The 27431-nt window shown below is 38.2% G+C and overlaps 1 protein-coding gene across 1 annotated transcript in view; it reads left to right on the plus strand.

The window, feature by feature from the left end:
* The window catches only part of Dpyd (dihydropyrimidine dehydrogenase), a 780348-nt gene that overhangs the window by 445167 nt on the left and 307750 nt on the right, over positions 1–27431 (plus strand). Inside the window, exon 14 of the mRNA XM_038311847.2 lies at positions 7730–7894. Coding sequence (XP_038167775.1) covers positions 7730–7894 — 165 coding nt within the window. The remainder of the gene's footprint in view (positions 1–7729; positions 7895–27431) is intronic.

The following is a 27431-nucleotide window of genomic DNA, read 5'->3' on the forward strand; positions in this document are numbered from 1 at the left end:
TGGGGACTCGGGTTTGGGAACACAAATAGGTTTGGATTCTTATGACAACTTGCTGGCTGCTAAAGATACCCAGCCTACTATTGGCCCTTTTCTAGGAAACAAGTTGACAGTATCATTTTTGTTGCTCTGTTTTAGAAGATTTTGAATGCACCTACTACTAAACAGGGACTCAGTCTGGAGACCACCGAGGATAGATAAAATACCTAAGGTGATATGGAACTCCATAGCTGCTTTGTATTCTAGGAGTTCCACTTTGGGTTTTTATTTTTTTTCTGATACCTCAGAAACGACTATATTTTAGCATTTAGATTGTGTGCTTAAAAAGAAAAATATTTTTATTTTAACTATTTCATGGACTTTATCTTGCTATCTTCTTAGCCATATATCAGGAATGGTTACATCCTATCTGATCCTTTAACATTGTCCCTTGACTAATAGCCATTTCATTTGGAGTGACTTCTAGAGTAGAACCACAAGGCTTATACAAATTTCATAAAAAAGTTATTGGAATATATTTATGATTTTCAATGAAAATTCTGCTCAAATACTTGAAAGTAATTAACAAGAACTGACTCATGCTTATACCTCTGCAGCTGTTCTTCTGGGCCATAAAAGATTTTTTCAAAGTATACCACGTGATCATCTTTAACGCAGTCCAACAGAAATTTCTAACTTAATTATAGTTTGGCAGAGTGTATCCAAAACCTCTTATCTGAACAGTGAACCCAATAATTTAACCAGCCTGTCTGTTGATTAATCACGTTCTAATCCATCTGATATCAGCCCCAGAAAAAAATTCTTCATCTGTTTCATGTGAAACTTATCTCTGCGAATGCACAGCTGCTGTGAGCCATGGGCATTAATAACTTGCACAAAAGACAAAACACAGTGGAGTCTCCAAGCCTGCAGAAAAAGTTCTAACTCATTAAAACAGTCATTAGGCACTCTCTTCAGCCTCACCATCCCACGTCATCTCCTGCCCTCATTGCTGACTGCTTAGTGTCACCCTCACGTTAGTATAAGTAGCACACACCTAACTCTCACTGCTGTTTTTGAAGCTGACAACGTGATTAGTTTATATATATATATATATATATATACACACACATATATATGTATATGTATATACATATACATATATATGTGTGTGTATATATATATATATATATATATATATATATATATATATATATATCGGACTCTGAATAGCAACTGTGGCTGCGTTACTTCTCTTATTACCACACAGCATCTCTATGATGTATAAATGATCACCTAGGTCAAAAGATGAGGTCAAAGAGCAAAAGACAAGCCATTTTAGAGCATATCGATGAATACAAAACCAAATATAAGTACATAGTGGATAAAAAGGAAAACAATAAAAGGCTTCATAAGACCATGACACTTTGCCTTTCTAGACTGTAAGATACTCAGTCTCTCTGGTAATTAAGAATATATTTGGCTGGTTAAGCATAAAGACAATGTGGTTCAAATGTAGGTATCTAGTACACATTCAGTATCGTCACTTTCTGCTCATTACTCTCCTGCTGAAGCCCTGTCAGCTTCTACAGTTTTCATTTTCCTTCTGTTTTCATTTCCTGTTCCATCCATTATCTCTTCCATATGGACCCTGTCTGTTCATTTGGCCCAGCCCAAGCCGGAGACTGAGTCCACCCTTCTAGGCCAGCCTCTGCACAGGACAAATGTGCGCCTCAACTTCTCAGTTTATATGTGATCTGACTGTTTCAAGGGTTCTTAGAATTTTGATTTTGCAAAGTATTTGCCACTAAAAATATGATATGGGGATCACAGTAGACTCGAGATCATGATAAACTTACATTTCACTAGGTAAATATTTAAATTTGCTTCTATTTTACCCATTTTCTGAGTTATTTATACCCTTATCTATATGGCATTTTTTTTGTTGTTTTGAATTTAGAGAATCCTCGCTGAGTAGTTTCCTCGACATTATTTGCACGTTCCTCAACTTCTCCATATTCATATATCTGAGCATCTACATGAACCTTAATTAATTCTGCCATGCAGGAAAGGGCAACCAAGCAGAAGTAGACTATCCAATTCAAGTTAACTCTTTCTGGGCATAAGGGTTAATGTTTGATATAAAAGGTCCCATGTTTAGGAAGAGGCTATACCTGTAACCTATAAATAAACTCAGAGCCCGTTCTGAGCCCACCATGTACACAGGGGCTGAGAGGGTGCCCATTTTATGTGTACCACGTGTACGAAGACAGAGAGAGACCATATTCTGTGTTCACCATGTGCATGGAGGCAAAGAGAGACCATTATGTGTTGACGATACACATGGAGGCAGAGAGAGCCTATCCTGGGTCCACCATTTATATGGAGGCAGGAAAAGCTCATTCTGTATCCACCATTTACATGGAGGCAGTGTGAGCCCATCCTGTGTCCACCATGTGCATTGAGGCAGAGGACAGCTTCTGGAAGAAGGAAAGAGTTAGGGGGAGGGAAGAGAAATGGGCTACAAGGAGGAGAGAGACTGGGAGAGACAGGTAGAAGACGTGATATTGAAAGCAATTAGAATTGAAGCAGTTTGTTAGATAACAGAAAATTTTCCTGAGATATGGTTGTTTCCTTATGTTCTTAAAGTAAATATACTGCACTCCGGTTTCAATAGTTAACATGTTCAAACTAATTTACTTTCTCACAAAAATTCTAGTCATTGTTGCATACATCATGTATTAGTAATCACAGCTATTATAATTCTCCTCTCATGTACACTTGAGAGCTGATCTTAGCTAGGATGCTCAGTGGCAGTGCAACTGAGGAAGACGACTAATTTCTGTCTTTCATCCTTGCATGCATGATGATAGAGTGATCATCAGCTCTGATACATGTGAAAGATCTGTAAGACGCATCCCTGCATAATACATTATTTATTTATAAAATAAAAACTACACTGCTGCTTTGATAATTTATCTAACATGTGTGAGATAACATTGCTGTTCTCTCTACGTTTTCCACGTAGAAACATCTTCCTGTTGCACCCAGGAAGTCCCATTACTGTTTCAGATTTTGAAGGCTATTTATGTAAGACACTCAGATGGAAAAGATGGTTTCTTGAAAATGGACTCTTACGGTACCTGTTTTGACACTCAAACCAATCAGAAATTTTTCTAATGCTTATGTTTGCAGTAATCAAACATCGGCATATTTCTCCAGAACCGTGGGAGAGGAAAGACTTCTTCCAAAGACAGAGTGGTGCTTGAGACTGGGCCAGTGTTGAATTTTCGTTTGGCTCTCCTGAGGGTGATAGCATGCTAGACAGACTAGTGCAGTCTTATGTAACAATGCATTTGCTGTTAGACACATTTACAAAGTATTTTTCCTTCTTTATGGAAGAAATGTGCTGCGGAGCCTACATACCTAGAAAATGACATATTTCAGAAAGTGCCTTGTCCTGCGGTACTTTTCATCTTTGAAATTTTGATTTATAAAGTCGAATAGCTTAACTATTTTCAAAGCAAAAGCAAGTAAATACTTGGGTAATAACCCATAGTAGAACCTTGGGATTTAAAGGCAAAGATAACGTGGTAGTAGTGACATATGCCTATAATCCCAGTGCTTGGAAGGTAAGAGGAAGTGGGATCAATTCCAGGCCAGCCTCTGCTACACAACAAATTCTTAGGTTGCCTAGTCTACATGTGTCTCTTTCTTGAACAAAGAAAAGGATCACTTAGATTTAAGTTACCTATTTTCAGTTAGACTGACCTATCAGAATCTATGCATTATAATATCATCCACTATACAACCACATAGCTCAGGAAACAGATTTTTCTTTCTGCCCTTCTGTGAGTCAGGCGTTGTTCCTTCCTGAGAAAGTTCTCGTTGCTCTGCTTTACCCCCATTTTGCTACTTTCCTCTGTGTACCCAGAGAGACAATCCCTCCTCTACATTTTCAGTATACTGTACTTAGGGTTACAATTTTACACGTCAGTGTGCATCACTGAACACTATCGTTAGTGGTTCTTGTCCTTCCGTGAACTATCCTGTATTCATTTTTTTTTTTTTTTGTAGACTGCCCTTTTTATTTAGCTCCATTTATAAAATCTATCCATGGTTGCAGACCCAGCTGTGGTTTAATCTGAACACTTTAGTTTTTTCTATTTTGCTCAATGTCATTGGACCCTAGTTCTCTGACTAGTCTCTTCTGACTAAGTTTACTTTTTCTGCTCTTGAGGCCATTGTGATTATCTTTATTCAGGAGTAACCATGGAAACAGTATGATCCTTTCTTAGGTCTAGAGAAGTCAAGTAAATGAACTTCAACAGATATGATCAGGATGGTCAGCATCCAAAGTCTTATAGTGAAATTTATGCTGGAAAAAAAAAAACATGCTGAAAACACACTATCATCACCTCAATGGCTAAGAGGATGCTAACACTCAGTTTTACAATAGTGGTTCCATTAGCACATAAAACTAGCATCTCTCTTATCATTTCCTCCTCCATAAGCATCTATTTTTGAAGAACTTAACATTGTTAATGGACTGAAGATCAGGGCCATGATAATTTATCTTTGCATAGAGAATGGACTTGTATCTAGTCTAAGTGTTCCTGTCCATGTTTAGTCTATTAATTCCCCTAAGCAATACCAATATGCTTTAGCTATTAAAAGCTAAAGTAAATTATTTTCTTATGAAATTATACAAAACTTCTGGTTATCCATGGTTAAAAGTTTTATTATGTTATTGCCCAGTCACTGCAACTCTCAATCTACTCACATAACCAAGGAAAATTGGCTGGATTCCTATTTTCATTCATCTGTCACTTTAAAAATTCTAAAATGTCTCAATCAGCAAATTAGTTGCAAGGGCAGCTCAATTTGAAAAAAACTTTTATTTTTTAAACTTGACCTATTAATCGCTGATTGTTATAATTTTGTCACTTTGAGTTAAATTTTGCAATTATATTTTAAAAAATCTATTAAATTACTCACACACAGATATTCACAAATTCTACACAGTAGCTACCTATAGTATTGTAAAGAATCTTTATCATTGTTTGTGTTAAGGAATGAAAGTATTCCCAACAGGGTCTTACTGTGCTATTGTTGTGAAGAGACATTATGACTTAGGCAATTTATAAAATCAAGTATTTAGTTAGAGGTTTGCTTATAGATTTAGAGGGTGAGTCTATTACCAACATGGTGAGAAGCATGACAGCCCAGAGGCATGGAGAGAGGGGGCAGGGAGGGAGCAAAGGAAGGAGGAAGGGAGAAGAAGCCTATGGTGGGCTTTGGAAAACTCAGAGCCTACTCCCAATGGCCCACCTTTCTAGCAAGACCACACATCTTATTCCTGCCTAAGTATTTCTACCAACTGGGGACCAAATATTAAAATATATGGACCTATGGGGATCTTTATCATTTAACTTGTGGCAGCGCCTGAAAATATAGCTCAGAGATTGCTAAGAAACTTCTCTGTCTATCTCTCCCTCTCTTCCTCTCCATTCCCCCTTCTCTCCTTTTCCCTCTCCCTCCCTGTCTTTCTGTGTCCCTCATTTCCCTTCTCTTTCTTTTTCGTGGTAAATGAGACATGGCATAGTTTGTTTTTTGAGGTTCATTGGCTAGGTTTACATGTGATAATAAGATGAAATCTTAGGACAAGAGGGTTAAGTTGTGTTTTTACTTTGAAAGAGTTTAAGAGCTTTGCTACTAAGATTCCCAGAATACTGCAAGCCCATGGCTGCTGACAGAGAAAAGCGATACTTGAAGCTATATATGTTAACTCTTAAACATGGTTTATAGCTTTTTAAATATTTGAATTATCTCTATGGAAAATTTATATCACCTCTTTGGAGGCTATCTTCACAGCAACTTTTCAATTGTGCAGGACTTCATCTACTCTTAGTGCGTGGGAGACTTTAATCAGGCTCTAAAGAGGCTCCTATCCAATCTTTCTATCTTGACTCACTTTGATGACCTGAATTGAATCTGTTCACCTTGTTGGCCAAGGACTCTGTGCAGGAACAGGTTGTTATGTGGGTTGGATTTATCCAAGAGAAATAATTTAGAACAGTGAGTAAAGAAAGAAGGACCTCAGCAACGAAAGTGGGAAATCTGAAAACTGGAAAAGAGAGGAAAACCAGAGCCATGGAAGGAGACACTTCTCGAAATGTCTTTTCTGACCCCGGCAGCACAATAACACCTACCTGTAGAGGCAGACAGAGCCACCCCCAGGGAGGCTGCATGCACAGTGGAGCATTTGCCAGGATGGAAATTTGCCCCGTCTGCTAGAGCTTCCTGGAGTGATTCTATTTGTCATCTTAGCGTTTATGAATGTGTAACAGGGTTTTTCAACAGCAAATCAAAGCGAGGTTGGTGATATTGTGCACAAACACAATAGAAATGGAATGGCTTAATTAGTCGAAACTTAACTGGCATAATTCCTATAAGTTAAAATGTACATATTTAAGGAGGCTTTTGTAACATTTATACCATTTATTTTATAATATACTAATTCGGATGTAAAAGTGAATGTAAATTAACAGAAATTAACATGCAATGTGAAGAAAAGTCTTTTATCCTCTGCAACTGCAGCATTTGGCACATTCAGGAATAAATAATCTTTTGTGGCAAGGGTATGCCTTATCAAACATATGCAGATCAGCACTAATTAATGCTAATTAAGGTTTCCTGTCTATCTAGTTGGAAAAACGTCCAAATGTTATGAAATCCAGTTAGTATGCCTATTACACTAATTGTTTTATATGGGGTGGTTCTTAATTAAAATATGTAAATTGACCTTAATTGCTATATACTAATGGGGGTTCATGTTATCTCACTAAAAGTGACAAGATGGTGAGGAGGGGTACTTAAAAGACTAATTCTGATAAATCCTTAACTAAATGACCTTTATTCAAAATTAATTTTAATTGGAAGTTGGCAATAGAAACATTTTTTCCTTCTTTGTTTCTTTTTAGTTTTAAGTAATGGATGAATGTTATTCTTCTTTGCTAATACTGATTTAGAAGCAGCCTGGGATTGGTAATTACACTTAACAAGCAAGTTAATTTTACTGTTTATATTTATCAGGAAGTTATTGATAACCTCATTTCAATCTTGGGAAGGGAAACTATCTTCAAATTGGATGTGAGTACAAATACTCACATATGTATATGTATCCTATTAAATGTAAATATATATGTATCTATATGCAAAGGTACACATATTTATACATATGTACAGGTAATTTGATCTAGTTAATTTTTTAGAATATGTGTTAAAGTTTAATTAGCTAGTAATACTAATATATTTTTCCTAGTTGATTTGCATTTAAATAACATTTTAAGAAAATTATACATTTTGTCTTTAAACATTAATTCTTACTGGAGTTGATGATTAGATTACATAGACCTACATGGAATTCTAATGTTTTATTTATTTATTTTTTAAACTGCAAACTAAAATATGTACACCCCAAACCAGCATGAAATTATTTAATTAAAAGGTTTTTTTTCTACTAGTACAAGCCAGAACGATAGAAAGTTATCAAAAGCTAGAAAATATTTTATTCTACCATTTCTTTTGGAAATAGCATATTCTCAATGGTAATTTAAAGTATGTTAAAATCTCATCTGGAAAAATGTGAGAAGAGACTTCGTAAAATATTGTCACATGGAAATGAGTGTATAATAAAGATCGCAGGTTTTCTTTGTGGAACAGAGACTCAATATGTTTTCTCTTTCATTAGGACATCGTGACAAACGTCTCGCCTAGAATCATTCGGGGGACCACTTCTGGCCCCATGTACGGCCCTGGACAAAGCTCCTTCCTCAACATTGAGCTCATCAGTGAGAAAACAGCTGCATATTGGTGTCACAGTGTCACCGAACTAAAGGCTGACTTCCCGGACAATGTAAGTGTGATTTAACATCTAAAACAAGAGAATGGGCACGAGTTGCTGAATGTTTATTTAAACATCCAATTCATAGGCTTATAAATATTAATGCATATAATATATTTTATTAAAGAATCTGCCAGTTGCTTGGCTGATGCATAGAAAGATAAAGAAAGAAAGCTGGGGACCTCATAAAATCCCTCCCGTGTGAGGGTTTTGTTATAAATGGGCACTGTGTGCATGGAAGAAGCCTCGACATAAGCAGAAGAAAGAGGAATGAAATACCCATTTTACTGAGTTGGTTTTCATCATGTGTGGCTGGTATTTATGAAGGTGATGACCTTAGGGAGAAATTGCAGGCTATAAATCATTGTAAATATAAAGCTAAGACTGAAACAGAATATCTTATGTAGGTTATTTATATTTTTTCAGTGGGAGATAATTTACCAAATAATTTTAACAGCCTTATACTAAATGAACTCGCTATGTTTTGTAGAAAGCTTTATTCTTAAGGAAGCAAACAGAATCCTTGCAGTAAAATCAGATTTACATGTAATAAGGAATATTTTCTCTTTAGTAGTCTAGTTGAGGTTATTTTTGTTATCATTCATTCATTCTCCCACTCCCTGTCTCTATGCCTGCCCTTTTGTGTCTCTATTATTCTTTCAGTGAGCTGTGGTGAATGGAGCCTGAAGTATCCAGCTGTGTGTGTGTGTGTGTGTGTGTGTGTGTATGTGTGTTTATACTATAGAAAATATTTTCCACAGGGACAAAAGGGAGCACATGTCACATGCTCTCATGATATGTATTTTTAAATATTTAAATACTTTTGAATTTAATGAAATTCACAAATGGTTGCCTATAACCTGAAAAATCAGTCTTCCAAAAGAAACGTGCTGTTGCTCAGCAGACCAAGAGGTGTTCTTTCAGGTAACTTGGCTGCTTCTGTATTCTCTCTTACCCTGAACCAAAATACAGGCATGTGGGACAGGCATAATTTGTCTTCTTCAACACAGTCCTTCAGATGTGAAGGGAACTATGGGCACCCATCAGAAATCTTAAGCATCTTCTCATTAGGAGTTCCTCAGGTTGGGAGCCTGATGTTGCTATTATTTCTCCTGTGATACAGTTAAGTCTTGGCAAGAAAGATACCAAGTGTTTGTTTTCTATCAGAGCCTTATTTTTTTTTTTTTAAGGAAACTTTTCCTTAGATAGCTGAGAGCAAGAGACCAAACTGTTAAAACAAAAAATATTAATAAGTACCCTAACTAGAAATGTAGTAGTGACTACTCTGCTAGGTTCTAAACATTTCATTTTCATCACAGTGGTAGGTAGGTGCTTAAGAATTTGCTTATACTGTGCCAGACATTGTTGTAAAAATTTTGTGTATTTTAAACTTTCTGGGTCCTTCAGCATCTTTCTAAAATAGATACTGTTACACACCTGAGTCCATAGTGGAGGAAACTGATACACACAAAAGTAGGGGGTCTTCCTCAGGATTGAATATATAATCTATCCTGAAGTTGAAATTTGAATTTTGTTTTTACCATCTACTCCTCTGTATATGAGCATCTTCAGTGTACCTGCCTGTGTTTGCTCTTCAAAAGTCAGTATTACTTTCTAACGTAGCATATAAAACAGTATGAAATAAATATGTTCCCCCAAACTGCTTCACTGTTGAATGAGATCGCTGTTTCTGGTAAAAAAAAAAACGAACAACCAAACAAACAAAAATATTTCAGTTGAAAAAGCAATGCCCAGCAGTGACTTTCTTTTTTTTTTTTTTTCTCATGGTTTATTTTTTTTTATATTTAAAAATTTCCATCTCCTTCCCTCCTCCTCCCCCCTCCCTCCCCTCCTTCTCCCCTTTCTCTCCCCTCCTTCTCCCCCTTCCCTCCCCTCCCCTCCCCCCATACCTCCCCTCCCTCCCTCTCAAGGCCAAGGAGCCATCAGGGTTCCCCACTCTATGCTAAGACCAAGGTCCTCCCAACTCGCCCCAGGTCCAGGAAGGTGATCGACCAAGCTGAGAAGGCTCCCACAGAGCCCGTCCATGAAGAACAATCAGAGCCCAGAGCCATTGTCCTTTGCTTCTCAGTCAGCCCCCGCTGTTGGCCACACTCAGAGAGACAGGTTTGGTCGCATGATCCATCAGTCCCATTCCAACTGGAGTTGGTGATCTCCCATTAGTTCTGTCCCACCGTCTCCATGAGTGAACGCACCCCTCTCGTTCCTGACTTTCTCCCTCATGTTCTCGCTCCTTCTGCTCCTCATCGGGACCTTGGGAGCTCAGTCCAGTGCTCCAATGTGGGGCTCAGTCACCTTCCCCATCTGTCGCCAGCTGGAGGTTCCCTCACGGTCCTTTTCTTATACTCACATGATACTGCTTTTTCTGAGGCAGGAATAAGTTATGATAATAATGGCCACCGAAAAATGACAATCAACGAGGGGAAAACTGGGTTGGAGCTCATGGCTTTTTGACCCCACAGCCAAGAAGTAAGAAGAGGCACATTTAAGCATTAGACTATTCTGACAACAATGCTCTTCTCTTATAACGCTTTTGTGTTTGAAAAAAATAATGCATGACATTTTCCCCCAATTCTTTTCCCATTTAGATTATACTTATTAGTCTTTTCTCTGTATTCTTAGAACTCATTTTTACCGTTTTTACTCCCCATACCAAAGATAACACTTTAAACACAATTAAAGTGGCATTCTCATTTGAACCCATGGAAAGCGCACGTGTGCACCCAGATACTGTCATGCTGAGAGGAACATCTCCCCCACTGTTTCGGAATTATTCTGATGCCAAAGCCAATGAGCTGAATGAAAGGAGGTGACCCTTCTTCTTCCAACTTTAATTATCACTCTCACTGGAGTTTCCCCACACCATTCTCAAGTGTGTGGCTGCCACCTTTAATGACAGAGATTGGATAATTCAACCCACGGTGGCAGCTTCTAAGCAAGGGCAGAGTTTTCTGAAAATGAAATTGTGCGAGAAGAGGCAGGCAGCTAATATCTGCAGCTAGGGTCTGTTTCTAGAGGGGACACTACAGTTGCTTATGAATCAGAAGAGACAGCAACTGAGCATCACAAATTTAAAGGTAAGAAGCCTCTGGAAGGTTGTGTGAGGGATACTTGAACTCAGGCTGTAATAGAGCCCACCTTCAAGCTAGACCTGCTTGGCTCTTAATTTTTCCTTTATATTTATCTGTGAATTAAATTTGGCACATGGATCATTGTAGTGACAAGCTATTACTAACAGAGTTTTTGTTCCTAAGCTGAGATTTTGCAAAGCTTATTATGAAATATACTGTATAATTAGGGCTTACAGAAATCAGTTTAAAGTGAATCTTTTCTCTGGCATTACAGAAGCCGAGAGCAGGCATATTTTAGGCTTAAAAAGGAAAAAAAAGACAAAAAAAACCCAAAAAAGTACATACCACTCTTTGATCGAATGTAGTTGCTTAGCAAAGAAGGATACTCTTGTATCATTCTGGGCAACTAGAAATTAGAGGAAAGCAGACATGTGCGGTGACTATCTACTGGTAAAGACAAAGCAGACAAGGATGAGGACTTTGTGGAGACATTGACAGAGGAGGGACAGTGGCCTTGTAAATATTCTTTCCCTACATTACCACCTCATCTTCATTGGTGGTGATGCTATTTCTCAGCTAATGGCACTGCCCATGATTGAGTTCACAATGACTCTAAAGAAGATGCTCTCCCATTAGTTCTGTCCCACCGTCTCCATGAGTGAACGCACCCCTCTCGTTCCTGACTTTCTCCCTCATGTTCTCGCTCCTTCTGCTCCTCATCGGGACCTTGGGAGCTCAGTCCAGTGCTCCAATGTGGGGCTCAGTCACCTTCCCCATCTGTCGCCAGCTGGAGGTTCCCTCACGGTCCTGACTTTCTTTCTCATGTTCTCTCTCCTGATCACCTTCCTGGACCTGGGGGGAGTTGGGAGGACCTTGGTCTTAGCATAGAGTGGGGAACCCTGATGGCTCCTTGGCCTTGAGAGGGAGGGAGGGGAGGTATGGGTGGAGGGGAGGAGAGGGAAGGGGGAGAAGGAGGGGAGAGAAAGGGGAGAAGGAGGGGAGGGAGGGGGGAGGAGGAGGGAAGGAGATGGAAATTTTTAAATATAAAAAAAAATAAACCATGAGGAAAAAAAAAAAAAAAAAAAAAAAAAGAAGATGCTCTCCATCCTCATTCTAGGAGGTGTTACTGGCCAGTAGCCTCTAAATGCAAATTCTTACTCTTCCATGTGTACCAGAGATTCCTTCCACCAAGGAAAAACTTCTTCTTGATAAAAAAGGCATAATTCAAAACTCTTAAGGTTATAAAAGATCATGACTATGCAAGAGTTAAATGTTCAAAACACATGTCTTTTTGAAAATCAGGGATAGAGGAGGCTGCCAAGGGGGGTCGGTGGGTAAAGTGCTTACTGTGCCAGACTGAGGACCTTAGTTCAGTTTCCTGCACAGATATGCAAAGCCAGGCATTGTGGCACACAAGTAGTAACTCGCGTCCTGGCACCATGGCAGCCATGAGAGGGAGGCAGGCTGTTCCCAGAACTGGACGTCTGTTCTAACTAATTTGGGTTCTAGGTTGAATGAGAAACCTCCTACCTCAAAAATAAGGTAGAAAGCCATAGAGAAAGACTGCTGACAGGCACCTCCGTGCTCCACACTTCCTTGCATGAGTATGCACACTCTCCACATGTGTGCGCACACACATATACCACAAACATGTACAAAGTGAAAATAAGATAAAAGATAAAGACATACTTTGTAACTGTTACATCTTTTCAAAATTTTAAACAAGCATGTACCATCCATTGAGCCTATCTCCCTTAATCCTGCCCCTGTCCTTCCAGCTCTTTTCTTCCTTCCTTCCTGTAAGTTCCCTTTGTTCCTCCAGACACCGTCATTCTACTTTGGGGCCATATATACCTGGAAATGGAAGGATTCTGGAGAACCGAGACTAAGAATTCAATCCCAATTGCATTTTAGAATCACTTGGGGAACCAAAGGAGAGTGTGGTTCACTCCTGTCTAAGCTCAACCATCATTTCAGAAATTATGGTGTGGGCACAATGAGTGTGTGTACGTGTGTGTGTATATATGTCTGTCTGTGTGTGCATATGTCTAAACAGTCTATATTTTCTATAAAGCTCACTGGATGATTGTGTTACGTATAAAATTAACATTATTTATGGATATGTGAAACTCCCTCATTAGAACTATTTACTGAGATAATTTTCTCTTCATTTGGAACTGAGCTTCATAGAGTTGTACGTTTATGACATGCAAATCAGAAGAGCAATAGAGATAATGCATTGGCCGGTGCTAGTGTATAAGGCAGAAGAACTAGAAATCTTCCCGTTATACCTTGGGGGAGGTGTGCAGCTTTGCTTTCTTCTGTTTCCTTTTGTTTGTTTGTTTGTTTTCCTCTTTACATAATCTAGAGACATCTTGGAAGAGGGGGAAAGCATTTGAGGAATTTTCTCTACCAGATTTGTCTCTAGGCATGTGTGTGGAGCATCTTCTTGATTAATGATTGATGTGTGAGGATTTAGCCCACAGTGGGCAGTACCATCCCTGGGCAGGTGGTCCTCCTGGGTTGTATAACAATGGAAGCTGAGTAACCCAGGAGTAGGGGATACAAGCCAGTAAGAAGCTTTCCTCCAGGGTCATGTTTCAGTTCTTGTCTCCGGGTTCCTGCTTGTGTTTCTGCCCAAAATAAAACAGGTGGCATTTTTCTCAGCCCTAAGACACCAGGAGAGCTGGAGAAACAGCTCAGTCGTGGAGCCCAGTGCCTGCTCTTCTAGAGGACCAAGGTTCAGTTCCCAGCACACACAGACTGACTCAAAATCATACATAAATTTAGTCCCAGGGAATCTAACACCTAGATCTTCTGGCAGCTGCATGGACAGGAGCTTGTACATGTACTCCGGCATACACATATATAATAATTAATGAATTAAAAAATAGCACATGGAAATGACAATTAATGTTATTACAAGTTTTCCTTAACTACTCCCTCAAATGTATACTCTCAAACCTAGACTTCTAGACTTTGCAAAAAAAAAAAAAAAAAAAAGAATATTTTTACCAAACAAAGAACCTCTGTAATCAGACAGTCGTTACTGTGGCTTTAGTCCCTGCTCAAAACACTGGCTAGCCCTGTTTTTTTGCTCTGCAGTTTATCTGCTCCTGTAGGAAATAATCAGCAACTCAGTTAGACTCAGTTAGACTTAGGTTTATGTAGTTCCCAGGCCTCGTATTAAATCCTCTATCCAGAAATGCTAATGCTGGCTAGATGGAGATGGAGTCAGACTACAAATACTATTCGGACAAGGACAAATAGAATGCTCCTTGCTTCTTCTGGGGAGGCCTGTTATTCAGCAGCCTCAGTAGGGGCTCCTTACAGGGTACATGAAGGCTGAAGCAGCCCAAGCAAGCATCTTTAAAAAAAAAAAAAAAAATGTAACTAACTTTCAATAGAGGGAGGGGAACTTTTGTAACTCTATCAACTTGTTTAGAAAAATTGAAATTTAATAACAGATGAAACTACATATCTGTTGTCTGGTCATCAATGATTTAAAAGTTATGGGATAGTCACAAGCAAATATTTAAGAGTCCCTCTCTAATTTATTCCACTTCAGCTCCCTCAGGAGTTTTCTGAGCTTGTCAATTCTATTTCTACCCATTTCTACAAATTGATTAATAAGTAATAAATTAAGAAACTACTGAAACAGCTGCCGAAGCACAGGCTGGTGGGTCCCTTGGAAATGGGTCCTTGTTCACACGACAGTGCTTTCTTAATACTATTTATAAATTCCTCAGGATATGGGTATTTCTCAACCTCCCTCTTTTACCTAACTTCTGGATGAATCTGACCGCAGATTAACAATTAGCACCATCTCACTGGATTTTTCAGCACTCTAGTTTATAAAATAGATATGTTATAACAGTAATGGGAATTTTGAAAGTGGAGGTAGAAGAATGTGTATCCTGTTATCCCAACAGAACTCAGTTCTATCTGATTTTTTTTTTTTTTTTTTTTTTTTGGTATTTTTTCAAGACAGGGTTTCTCTGTAGTTTTGGTGCCTGTCCTGGAACTAGCTCTTGTAGAGCAGACTCACCTCGAGCTCAGAGATCCGCCTGCCTCTGCCTCCCAAGTGCTGGGATTAAAGGCGTGCGCCACCACCGCCCAGCTTTCTGTCTGACATTCTTATAGTTGATAAAGGCAGAGAGCTCACAGTCAGAATGGAAAGGATGGAAACAGCCTTTAACTCACTTGCCATTCAGCAACACTATCAACCTCAGTTGCTACCTGTTTGAGGCAGTAATACTTATTCTCAGAGGTCATTATTAAAAACTAACTGAGGTCTTATGCATGGCATTCAGTCACCCTGCAATTATTCACTACCATGTATTATAGCTCATAAAATACTTTTGGCATTAACTCTTATTCCACTTCAATCTAGTAATTTTCCTCAATAGACTGTACAGGAGATATTTGATAAGGTAAAGGTAACAGCAGAGTTGCAGCACATAAAACATATAGTGAAAACTATTTTCAAAATTTTTATGAACTGGTTTATATAAAATATTATTCTTAAATAGGTATCAATATGAAAAGAAATTAAAGACTGAGACAGGCTGGTAACCTTGGCAATTGGGAAGCTGAAGTAAGAGGATTGCACTTTTGAGCCCTCCGGGCTACATAGTGGGACTCTGTTGCTGTTACCTAGATATGGAAATAACCAGGCTAGCTTAAAAACAGACAGATATATTTCATGTATTATAAGGGAAAAACTCACACCACAGGCATGGAAGATCCAGGCTCTGCTTGACCATGGAGAAAACAAAACAGAGAGCACACCTGGGTGGTGCACAGGTTTTTATCTCCTGGTTCCAGAAAGCCACGCCTAAACTAGGTTCCACCTCTTCAAGATTATTGGTTAACAAGGCTTTCCCCATCAAGACTCTTTGTGGATGTCGTAAGAGGCAGACTAGTTGTTCTGCTTCACAGGCTTTGACTTAGGAGTGTGATGGAAACCACTGGGAAGAACATAAGAGATTGTCCCAATTGAGCATTGCAGAATTATTTGCCAAGGCTGAAATTATCAACTTAAAACAAAACTTGAAAACATTTTGAGGAACATAGAACTATCTAGTCCAACCAAGATAAAATTCATAGTGACTTACAGCCAATAAAATTCACTTGCTATGTAAGAAATAAGAGAATGTTACTATAATCAAAGGAAAATCAATTGATAAAACCATCTAAGACATGGCAAGACAAAATTATTATTAAAACTATGTTCCACATGGTCAAAGACTGAGAAATAGAAGATAAATAAAATATGAAATCTTCCAGAGATAAACCTGGTGTGAATTGTATGGGAAATATGATGGAAGTCATAAACAATCTCTAAGACATATCAAAAGAATGGCAAACTTAAAGACATTGAAAGATACAATGAGAAAGGAGTGGGGAGTGGGAAGAGGGAGAGAGTAATGGGGAAGTAAAGATAAAGAATTAGAGATAAAAGCTAACAGAAGACATAAAATGATCCACTCATTACAAAAGAAGACAGATAATAGGAAACGAGAACACAGATAAATGAGGCGTGGTAGCTCATGCCTATGATCTCAACACAGGACAGCTGGGCCAGGGAATTGCTGTGAGTTTGAAGACATCTTGGGATACGCCATGAGTTCCAGTCAATCTGAGCTACAGTGTGAGACTCTATCTAAACAGTAAAATCAGGACAAAAGTGTTTAAGACATGTGAAGAAGAAAGGGGACTAGAGTGGAGTGGTGGGGGAAGAGAAAAAATGAAGTTGAGAGGAAGATGAGAGAGTTAAGCCTGATCATTCTGTGTCAAACTGAAAATATAAACAGCCTAACACCTCAATTAAGATGCAGAGATTTAGCCGGGCGTTGGTGGTGCACGCCTTTAATCCCAGCACTCAGGAGGCAGAGGCGGGGTGGGGGGGGGGGGATCTCTGAGTTCAAGGCCAGCCTGGTCTACAAGAGCTAGTTCCAGGACAGGCTCTAGAAACTACAGGGAAACCCTGTCTGTCTCGAAAAACCAAAAAAAAAAAAAAAAAAAAAAAAGATGCAGAGATTTAAGGACTAGACATAAGAGCAAGGCACAACTATATTTATGATATAATTTTAAGTATAAAATTCAAATATGATTTATATCAAAGGCATTGAAATTATACTTCATGTAAACTTTAATAAAAATATTTTATTAATATCACATAAAGTAGATGCCAAAGCAAGCATATTACCAGAACCAACCAGCAAAAAGATCATGTTGTCATGGTAAAGGATCAATTTATCCATAGCTGGCCATAACAGCACTGTTTATAATTGTCATAACAGAGCTGAAAGATACATGAAGCAAAAACCAATATAGCATTCAGGAACAATGGGAAAAACTGCAATTACATTTTGATGGCTATTACCTTGATATCAGTAATTAATAAAATTAAACTATTAGATTTGAAAAATACTATCATTCAACTTACCTAACTAACGTTTTTGGAACATGGCACTCAGTGTTAATAAAACACAGTTTGTTTGTTTGGTTTTAAATGTGGTCAGGGCATTTAGAAAGATAGGCCATATTCTAGTCTCCCTAAGAAGTTTCAATGTTTTTAGATTAATTCAGGTCCACAAAATATATACTCTGATGATGAAATAATTCAATTCACAATTGAAACAAGAATATATTTGAAAATACTTACACAGTTAAAGGGAACTAATGCACTCTTAACTCATATCAAGAAAAAAATAAGTTAGAAACTATTTTAAAGTAAATAAAAATTAAAGTACGCCTAAATTTGCCATATGCCATGCAAGAATTACTCATGAGGAAAGCTACACTACCAAATGCATAAGGGCATGAGTGGTAAATGCAGGAAAGTATTGAATTAATGACCTCAAATTCTACCTTTCAAAACTAGGAGGGAAAATTACTTAAACTTAATGTAATTGAAAGATAAACTGAATATCAATGTTTGTGGGAGAATCCGTGAAAGAAAAAAAAAAAATTCAATGAAGGCAAGCCTGGCTTGAGCAGACCAAAATGAATAAAACTTTAGCAAGACTCATCAGAATTAATAATAATAATAATAATAATAATAATAATAATAATAGTAATAATAAAAGAGGTGTAGATTTCTAATATAGAGAATGAGAGGGGAAACTCCACTACATACAATAAAAGGAAATTGCACCTGTCTGAATCTCCGTGTTTCTTTTCCCTTTGCTATGATAAAATATTGTCAGAGAAGCTCTAGGGAGAAAGTGTTTATTTCAGCTCACAGCTCAAATCTACAGCCTATTATCACGGTCCTCGGGGTCAGGCACCAGGATCGTAAGATAACTGGTCACGCCACATCCACAATTCAAGAAGAAAGTGCTGAAGCATTGGCTTGGCTCACTTTTTCCACTTTATTCAGTGCAGGAGCCCAGCTCTGAGGATAGGGCTGCCCGCAGTGGGTAGGAGTGCACTTCATCAAATAATCAGGTTAAAAAGAGATTCTCTAGCCGGGCGGTGGTGGCGCACGCCTTTAATCCCAGCACTCGGGAGGCAGAGGCAGGCGGATCTCTGTGAGTTCGAGACCAGACTGGTCTACAAGAGCTAGCTCCAGGACAGGCTCCAAAGCCACAGAGAAACCCTGTCTCGAAAAACCAAAAAAAAAAAGAGAGAGAGAGAGAGAGAGAGAGAGAGAGATTCTCTAAAATCATAAGAGTAGTTTTGATGAGATCTGTCTCAAGATTAATTTCTAACTTGGTCAAACTCAAACATCCTACTATCAATCAGTCTTCTCAGTTGAGCTTCTAGGCTGCTCTGGGTACCTCAGGAGTTATTTCCCATGGTCAGCATCCTCACTGGGATGCTGCATCATAGGAAGTTAAAATGGACCTCATACGGTATTAATAAATATAACCAATGTTGGTTGAGTTTCTAAGCTTTGGCTTTGTGAGAAATTAAAACGTTGGTATTCATGTCATTCAGTAAGAGAAAAATCTTAAGAACAATCCATCAAAACCTTTAAAGTAGCCATTATACAAGTATTAACTGCTTATAATACAGGCTTTTGCAAGTTCCCTATTTATTTGTAATCAGACTGCCTTTGGGTGAGAATAGTGTCTCTCTGATTTGGAGGCATGGCACTGAGCATGGCAAATAGTTAGATAGAAACCCAGAGGATTGGGGAGAAACAATGAATTCAGACTCTTCCTTTATCTGAAGGAATTCATGAAAGTAACCAGGTCTACATGCTAACAAATGTAGAACAAAGTCCACTAAAAAAAAAAGCCAAAAAAAAAAAAAAATGTGTTCGGTGAGTCCACTTGCTTTAATATCAATCTGGTAATCTTTGTGTTTTAATTTCTAATTAAACTCAATTCTAATACTTTCTTCAAAGGAGCGGGGATATCAGGGAAGAGAAAGGGTAAAGTAAAACTTTTAGCAGTTACCTCTCCACTTCTCTGCTCTACTCATAAATATTTATCTCTTCTTAATCTCTATAGCAATTTAATCTGTTAACTTTTAAAACTTGGTTTAGAAAGTTCCCCCTTTCTTTTATGGAGTTGAAGTTGAGGGGGCAAGCTCAAAGTTACCAGCCAGCCTACAATCCTGAAGTTACATGCTGTGCTCTGTCATAAACTCATTTTCCTCCTCCCGCCTGTCCTCCTTTCCTTCCCTTTTTCTTTCTTCTTTCTTTCCCTCCTTTCCTTCTTTCTTCTATTTTCTTTTCTTATGGGTAAGGTTGTTGATACCGTTTCTCCTCTTTAGTTTTTTCACCAATAGATGTTTCATTCTTTTCCTTTGTACCCACAAGAAATATTCTCCAATGATTTTGGTTTTCACATGGAACTAAATTCATATCTCTCCCCTTAGGTCATTTAAGACATCTACTTGAAATCCTTTTAAAATAACTTTTTAAGCATTAATGAACTGCCATTTTAAAAGCCCCCCCCCCAATCACTTCATTTTAATAATCTTTTGATTTAAACCCATTTGTATGGACAGGTAACTGATCCCACTTAAGTCAGATGCAAGTCTATACCTTTGACTTGCATGTATGATCCAGGTCACTATCAACCATTCAAATGGAGCCTGGTCTTGAGAGACATTTGCCCACTGGTTTAATGTCTGGGCAAGCTGACAAATATCACAAACAAGGAATTCTCTGATAGAACAGTTAAACATGTATAACAAACCATCATCATTTGACTCAAAATTCTATCTGTGGGCTATGTTTTTATTTAAAGAAGCAAAATTACAACAACAAATCACATTCACATGAGACAGATTCTGGAAAGAATATATACAAAGCCCGTTACTGGGGAATCCTCTCAGTATCGTCAGGTAGGAAGCGTTAGTGAGCCAAACCCACCAGGAAAGACAGCAATGGAGATGGACTGGTCTTCCAACCACTCTACTCTTCATTTTATCACAACATCAGAATAGAGAAGGTTTAATAGAAAGATAAATAATGAGCCTCTCCAGAAAGCAAGCCTTGATATAAAAAAAGAATGGAAGGAAGGAAGGAAGGAAGGAAGGAAGGAAGGAAGGAAGGAAGGAAGGAAAAAAGAAAGGAAGGAAGGTAAAGAAAGAAAAAGAAAACAGCTAGTGACAAAGGAATTTTATATATAAATCCAGGGACTGATAATGTATACGCGCTCCACAGAACCTCTTATCAGCTTCCAGTTGAGTCTGTATTTCTTTCCATTCATTTCTCAGTAACTTAGTGAGGCAGGCAAGACTGTCACCTCCAGTTAATATTAAGGGTCTGATATCCAAATGAAGGCAAATACTTCTTAAGAAACTTCTCAAGCCATAAGTGCCATGATTTTGACAATTTATAAACTCTGATCCTATTACCTCATCTTTGTGCTGTGCTGTGCTGTGCTCTTGACTGGATGAAAAGTTTGTGTATATGTCCACTGCCAACTGAAAAACAATTATTAGTTCTTTTAACCAAGTATCAGAGTATTTACGACTGCTAATATATGATGTTTTTTTTTTTCCTTTTTACCTGGACTCCTCCCCTTTTGGTAGAGATGCTAATGAGCAGAGAAGTGGGAGGTAATCAGCCAGAGGGAAGAGAAGACTCAAGGACCTAGATAATTCACAAACTGGAAAATGAGCTCTTCACTAATCAAGATCAGGTTGTAAATAGGATAGAAAGAATTTATCTCTGGTATTGGCCTGGATAGCATTTGTACCCAATCCAAGAAAGTATTTGCAAATTTCACAGTTGGCTATTTTTTTGTTCCTTTGAGATTTTCTTCCTGAACTAATTTTCCATTATGTACATAAGGCAACGAAATAACTTATCATTAAAGTCATTTTTCAGGTAGATATTTCACTTTGCATGTTGCTAAAATGCCTAGGGCATTAATAAAGAATGAGTTAACTTTATTAATACAGTTTCTTTGGGGAGTTTCTGATCTATATACTGATCACCCAAAAGGAAATTTTCTGTAATATTTTATTCATGTAAAATTTAGGGGAGTAACTAGATTGACTAATTTTTCCATAATAAATAATTTAGCTTTGTGCTGCTTTTGCATGCTAATTTTTTCATAATGTACCCTTTAATACCCTCAATCTTAAAATGATCACTGACTGTTTTGTTTCTCATTTATTTAAATTGTAAATTTAAGTATGGTTCTGGGTTTACAAGGTGCGAGGAGATAGCTTGATATAGAGAATAAACACAATTACACACTTTCAAAGCAATGCATATAACGTTTGTGAGTGAATTACTAGAAAATAGTATAAAAGCTAACATGAGCAACAACACGCACCAAGGATTATTAGTTACACAAACGATCACCTCAAACACTTTACATGTTATATATGTCCATGTAGCTATTCAACTCCCAGCCCTGTGATTTAGAATTGTTCCCTAGTCTCTTTATTAAAATCCTCCAAGGTCCTCCCAGTTCAAATTCAGACTACTGAGCTAGATAAAAAGACTTAGGCTTTAACCTTGAAATGCAGGCAAGAGACTTTTGCACCCAGTTTGGATGTAAGGAGCAAGTAGAGTTTCCCCTATCACTTTAACAAACAATGTGTATCAGGGAAAAGGAGACAATCAGTTTTTATAAATCTATCTGAGATGTGAAATCGTAAATCTAAATGAACTACATCCCAGCAAGTAAGGAGAGCAGAGACACCACTTCTCTCTACAGAAGTACGGAGAAAAGATTGCCGTCACAGTGCAAACAGTGACATTTTAAAATCTTAAAGCACCCATTTGAATTGGTATATATTCCCTGTCATATATACCACTATATTTATGCTCACCAATTCTTTCTTGTGGCTCTTTATTCGTTGTCCACCAAACAAAGAAGTAGGACTAAGTGAGTTCTTCCTTAGGTAAGCAGGACATTCTCCTATTAAAACAGCCCTGAGAAAAATCCTTGTATAGTATTCCAGGTCTTAGTCAACTGTACACTGTTATGTCTTTTGGAAAAACAGAGGAAGAGAAATCAAAGTATGTGACCTCAAATCTTTGTCTGTGGTTGCCGTTTCGAAAGTAAAATAGGATATGATTTGTTTAATTCAATCAAATTCATGCCCTGGGAGGGGGACTAAAACAGACTGTTAAAACCACTAGCGTAAAGAGATACATTTTCTTCAGGGACGTAGCCCAAGTAAGTTGTTCATTCTCCTTTAAGTAACATCTCACCCATGCTCCTGAGGGCAATACTAACTAAATTTATTGCCCCTCCCCCCCCCACGTGCGCATGCGCGTGTTTGCGCACATGCGCACACACATTTAAAATAATAATAAGAGAAACTGACTGCACAAAGGAGGAAAATGAGCACATTTTTTTTTTCAATAAAAAGATAGTAATCACAAGGAAGTATCTCAACACAGACTTAAAGGACATACAGAAATGAAAGATGGCAATACTTTTCTGGAATGGGGAGTAAGTGTACAAGGGCAATAGAGTCTCCTGGAGAGACTCAGAAACCATTGTAATTCTCCCCAAACAATGCAGTCAAGACTGCTACAGTTTACAGAAAATCAGAAAATCACAGGATCCATGCATACCTAAAGCATTTCAATTTAATTTTAATGAAAATGAAAGCTGAAATTCTTTATCTCTCTTTAGAAATGTTTGAATACATAATACTTTTATATAACCTCAAAATAAAATATGAAGACATATATGATGGAAACAAGACTTTATTCCCTGTATAAATTGTTTCTGCTTTTACATTTTATTCTGCCAATACATCATGAATATATACTAAGTGTCAGGTACCTATTTTATAAATATATTAATAGAGACAGGGTCCCTTCCTTTTATCCTTTTTCTAGAGTATATAAAAATGAATCTATGAACTTTGAAATGAATTTGAAACATAGCCTTTTTTAAGGATGCTCATTATCATTCTCTGAGTCGTGCCCTTTTTAAGAGGTGTTGTTAAGCAATAGATTTTTTGGCTCCTATTTTGCGTTTAGTTGTTTCATTGCTGGCTGAGTGTTTTCTTTGGAAGGAGCTGTGTACTTGCTGCATCTAAGAAGTGAGGTCACACTGAAACTTCCACTGGAATAGAACTTTCTACGTCACGTTTCTACCATTTTAGTCTTACTTATGATATCATGCTGTGGTCTTACTAATGTCATGCAGTGCCTTATTTAATGTAACCATTCAAGCTAGTATTTATTGATCACAAAGTTTATAAATGTCATCTTTCTATTTGACCACCATTTCTTGTTTAGAATTTGAGATTTCATCTATATTTCTTTTTACAATAAATTTGATCAACCATAGATTTTGGAGGCTGTAATCTAAAGCTTACAGAACTGCAGGGCAAAATCAGGAACCATAAGAAAAATCAACAGTTAAATTTCTAATTTTACCTGTAAAGAATTTGGACAAGGTTATCACTCATCCCAAATGCACTAAAAACTATTGTTCTTCAGACAATGGCTTGATTACATGAAATATATTATTAAGGTAAAGTCAGTGTGGTAATGTGTAATGTGACTTACACGGTGTTGCTCTTGTTTCTATGAATAATGGAACAAAAGTGCTTTAACTGAATGATAAGCACATATCCACGTTTTAGGAACCTTGAACTGCATATGAGAGAAGCCAGTGGGATCACATGCTTAGAAAATGTATGAGATTATTCCAGAGGTGAACGTGTACTGTCTTCCATTTTCTAGTTCATTTTAGTTGGATATAATGAAATATTTGATGTGAGCAACACAGAAAATTACTGAGAAGTTTTATATTCTGAGGTTTTCTGACTGAGCTGGAAAAGGGGGCAGGATTAATATCTATTTCTGGGGAAAAAAAGAGACAGAGGTACGTTTTTAAGGAGAAACTTTTTTTCTTTACTGCTTGCTTCATTGGGCAAGAAAGCTTTATCTTATTCTGTGAGGTTAACTACAGGAATAGAGTACTTCTGAGAGCAGGGGAACACAAAGCAGAAACAAGACTGCAGAGAGCGCTCTGACAGTTTCCTGCATCGACAGGTCACATCACACTTGGGGCATGAAGACAAGGGTAAGAGTTTTAAATCAGCTGTGAAATTATTTTGGTACCTAGTGTAGAGTGGAGGATTGGGGTTATGTTTTCTTAGTCATTTCCTAGAATAGACAAACAGGAGCTTGTATTATTGCTTGTGTGTGATGAAGGGATGAATCTCTGGCTGCACAAAACTGTCAATCATTGGCCAAGCAAAAATAGGAGTACATTTGTGTTGGCCCATGAGATAAGGTCCAGGAAAAATATCAAGAAGGCTGTTTCTGTCTGATGTTCAGGACTCAATACAAATTGAGCCTTCAAATAGAAAGATTGCATTTGTAATATGTATCAACAAATATATCATTAACTTCCCAAACAAATGAAATAAACTATATCTCGGTGCTGTAGGAATCCCTACTGCCATTACCCTTTAAGTTACTTGCCCACTGGGGTGTGGCCTCTTATACTGTATATGCCAACAAAAAGTGCCCATCTGGCCTCTTTCCCTGCTGCTGGATTCAGTTGCTGTTCCCTGTTGGAGCAGAGGATTGTGATCTGTGATTCTACCCTAAATAAATAACCCTCTATTTTACTCAGTTCAGAGCTAGTGTGGGATTTCTTTTAAGTATCCCTCTTCATCTCAGTTGTCCTTGTTGATGACAAGACCACTGCTATGATTAATAAGAATTTTCTTATCACAATAAATTAAACCTTTGCACAGAAAAAAAAAATGGTTAAGTGTGCCTAGATACAGGGTTGGGGGAGGGCCTTGGTCCTGTCTCCAGTGATGTGACAGACTTTGTTGACTCCCCATGGGAGGCCTCACCCTCTCTGAAGAGTCCCTGGGGAGTGAGGTGGTAGAAGGTTGGGGTGAGGAGGAAGACAGGAGGCAAAGGGAACTGGGAATGGTATGTAAAATAAAGCTTTTTTTTTTTTTTTTTTTTTAAAGATAAAGGTTTCTGTTCTTTAACCTATGAGGTGATGTGCCTTCTTTGAAGAGATCTTATTTCCATATTTCTCTTTCTTACCTGAGGAGTAGGGAAATGCTGCATGATGACTATTGTTCACTCTCACCCCTTCTACGTCCCTTCATCATTCCCTCAGCAGTATCATGGCCTGGGGCATCAAGCACTCTGGAAGAGGTCTTATAAGACAACCATGTAGCAGTCTGAAAACCAGTACATTAGAGAACATTCAACCACACAGTCTTTGATCTGAATGATAGCAAGAACTTAACAGGTGTCACTCAAAAAAGCTCTGACGATATTTAAAAAATGATTTTTGACTTTGGTTTGACTAAAATGATCCCAGTCTCATCATGAGCAGGCAAAACTAAATGTAATTACTACATACCTAAGATAGCTCCACACAAAATGATAAACAGATGTTACACAAGGTTGGTTTATTAAAGAAGAGCAAAAGTGGAAATCAGGAGAAATAGCTACCTCTCCTGTTGCGTGTCTGCTTTTTATTTTTTTTTTTTTTTTGCAGATTATTTTTTTTTTTTGCAGATTTACCACCAAAGACGTAAACATAAGCAAACAGAAAGATAAGTGATAAAATCAATCTCTTATTTTAAAATCTGTACCAGAGAAACTTTGGGGTATAACCTGTCTGGAGAACAGGAGTAGAAAGGAGAGGATGCCCCCAGCTGCAACCTGAAATGATGATGGCGTTACACTGCAGAGATTCTGCAATGTGTCAAAGGGTTGGTGATTCAATTGTCCGAGTGCATGATTTGGTGAGTCAGTTTAGACCAGAGCAAACTGGACCTGTCATTGAAATCACAATGGACAAAAATGGACCTATTCAATCTGCCTCTCAATGGCCAAATTCTTCCCAGTTGTAAATGAGAGACTCTGGACAATGCCTTAACTCATTCAGGTCACCAGGGTACTATGTCAGCTCTGGTGCTCACAATTGCCCATGACCAATTTTGCCCTCTCCACAGCAGGGGCATACAGTGTCATTTTGTGCTTTCTTCTTTTGGATAATATCAGGTCTGAAAGGGAACGAACAAAAGAAGTTGCTGCTTTCCTTCCACCCACTCTTCCTAGCCATAATCATACCCCCTCCTTTAACTACGCGAGTCTATGAACTTGACAGAAAAATGAACTGTGATTGTGTGTGGCTACTCACAGACCCGAACAAAGCCAAGTATTCACTGCTCGTCTATTCTGTCTTCAAGTTGAAGGAAATGGGCCTACAGGAAGTGCAGAAGAGCTCCCAATTTACATAGCATTGCTAGAAAAACCAACGCTCTGTGGTTTCTCTTCCTAGGATCAAAGTGACTTCTGCCTTCTTCCTCGACAGCCTTCATTCCATCCCATTCTCATTATCAAGATTCTTTTTAATGTGTTGCACTTAGTTCTCCCCATGTCTGCACCTGGCTGCATCAGCACCTTGTTCTTGAGGTCAACCATTCTTTACTCAAGAAATTTCAATTCCTCTACCAACCTCCCACATTTACACCATCCAGTGTAGAGAAATAGCCTACAAGTGGACTTCAGAGGAGCCTGTTCACTTCTCCTTTCATTTACACATTAGCCTCTGTTCATCCCAGTCGCACCTTCAGTGCCTGTGCTGTTCCTCTTCTCTACCAGGCCATCAGCATGAAGCATGCTATTATGATACCATCAATGATACTGCTAGCCCAATCCATTGACTAAGGGAGCATTTAGTAGGTGAGCAGTGAAAGACTACCACCCCATCTTGTGCTCGGGGTCTCTATTATAAATTCAAGATCTGGTGAAGTAGGAAAGACTCCCCAGCCCCATACAGATGAGAAGTAAGGTGTCTCAAACTCAGATCAGAAAAAAATAAGTTTATGAGAGTAATCTCTTCTTTAGCTTGTTGTGTCTTTATCCAGGTCAACCAACCACCATCTCTAGTCAGCCAACAATGCATGTGCTGTGTACTGTCTGTAGACCCAAATCCTCTTGCCCTCTAACGCATCTTCAGTTATATCTATAGACCAATGAAAGGAAAGACATTTAAATTGTGAGTGTTTTCTTCCCTTTAGCT

The sequence above is a fragment of the Arvicola amphibius genome, chromosome 14 (genome assembly GCF_903992535.2).
Source record: "Arvicola amphibius chromosome 14, mArvAmp1.2, whole genome shotgun sequence".
Taxonomy (NCBI): Eukaryota; Metazoa; Chordata; class Mammalia; order Rodentia; family Cricetidae; genus Arvicola; species Arvicola amphibius.